A 1,228-nucleotide genomic window follows, 5' to 3' on the forward strand; every position below is an offset into this window, starting at 1 on the left:
TTGGTGCACACGAACCTCACTCGAAGAAACCATCATCATAATTGCCTTTTCCTTTTCCCTAGTTGTAAGATACATGAGGTAAACCAATATATATATGATTTAGTGTGGGTGAACTCTCGCCTTTGTCGGTATTTTCATCATGTTGCATGTAACAGTGGATTGATTTTTTTGCAATATAATTGTGACGCCTTCAAAATTAATCGTGCACTAAATATCCATGCAACATGCACGATCAAAATCAGTTACTAAACATCCACGCATCATTTACTGCATTAATTTCTCATGGCAGATAGAGACATATGTACCATATCCATTAATCCATTGCCTCATCACACTAATACAAAATTCTTTTCTTCCACTTGCCAATCAAATGTACTCCAGTCCCCAAGTAATTATATGCCGAAATCTCGCAGGTTGATTTCCTACATTTTTTCAGTAGGGAGTCTTGGTGTAGACCTTGACATCCCTCCACCGCGACTCCATGTAGTGCGAGGGATCTGTCTGCGTGTACACCCCGAACTTGAAGTAGTGGAGGTCGCCGCCGTAGCCTGGGACGACCAGCCTCTTGTTGCCGTCGATGAACACGGTGAGGGCCGACGCTTGGACGTCATGGACCACGTTGAGCCTGAACCAGCGGTCGTAGATGTGGTCGTCGACCACCTTGGTCTCATCGTTGTAGTACACGAGCCGTCCGCCGTAGACGTGCAGCATCAGCGTCGTGTTGCGCGGCGGGCCTGCCGCGCCGAACACCTGCATCACGGACACTCCCGTGGTGCCGGCCCGCACGTAGCCGTACCCCTCGAACTGCCACACCCCGGAGCTGTACGTTACCTGCTCCACCCCGGAATGGGAAACCAAAAACGACATGTCAAACTAACAGAACTCGATGGCTAATCTGTCAGAAATCATAGTGAGAGGGAAGGGTTGGTTTAGAGAGATTGATGCGACCTACATTGAGGAGGATCTCGGAGCGCGGCTTGGTGGGGCTCCCGGCGCGGAAGGGCTTGTCGTCGCAGTAGACCCAGAACCGCCGCACGCCATCGGCACGGAGCTCGTAGCGCTGCTCCTGCGGTAGGTCGTACAGCTTGTGGAGCTTGAACCGGTCCCCCGTGACCTCGACGGCGATGAAGCCGGCCGTCGGGTCGGCACCAGCTGCCGGGCTGCACGAGCGCCACAGCGTCGACAGCACGACCAAGACACTGATCCATGGCAGCAAGCGCTTGGTCAT

The 1,228-nt window shown here is 52.6% G+C and overlaps 1 protein-coding gene across 1 annotated transcript; it reads right to left on the minus strand.

Moving 5' to 3' along the window:
• Window positions 1-432: 432 nt before the first annotated feature.
• Window positions 433-1,228, minus strand: LOC147961798 (citrate-binding protein-like). Its single transcript, XM_087536755.1, has 2 exons — window positions 953-1,228; window positions 433-831 (listed from the first exon to the last, which is right to left on the minus strand). The coding sequence occupies exons 1-2, from the start codon at window positions 1,226-1,228 to the stop codon at window positions 433-435; spliced, it is 675 nt and encodes a 224-aa protein (XP_087392881.1).

The sequence above is a fragment of the Triticum urartu genome, chromosome 7A (assembly GCF_056163025.1).
Source record: "Triticum urartu cultivar PI428250 chromosome 7A, HENAU_Tu73, whole genome shotgun sequence".
Taxonomy (NCBI): Eukaryota; Viridiplantae; Streptophyta; class Magnoliopsida; order Poales; family Poaceae; genus Triticum; species Triticum urartu.

Excerpts from the sequence above, each read along its gene's own strand:
- LOC147961798 (XM_087536755.1), bottom strand. The coding sequence starts at position 1,228 with ATGACCAAGCGCTTGCTGCCATGGATCAGTGTCTTGGTCGTGCTGTCG. Across the intron at positions 832-952 it reads GCTCCGAGATCCTCCTCAAT|GTAACGTACAGCTCCGGGGT; the intron begins GTAGGTCGCATC and ends GGGGTGGAGCAG.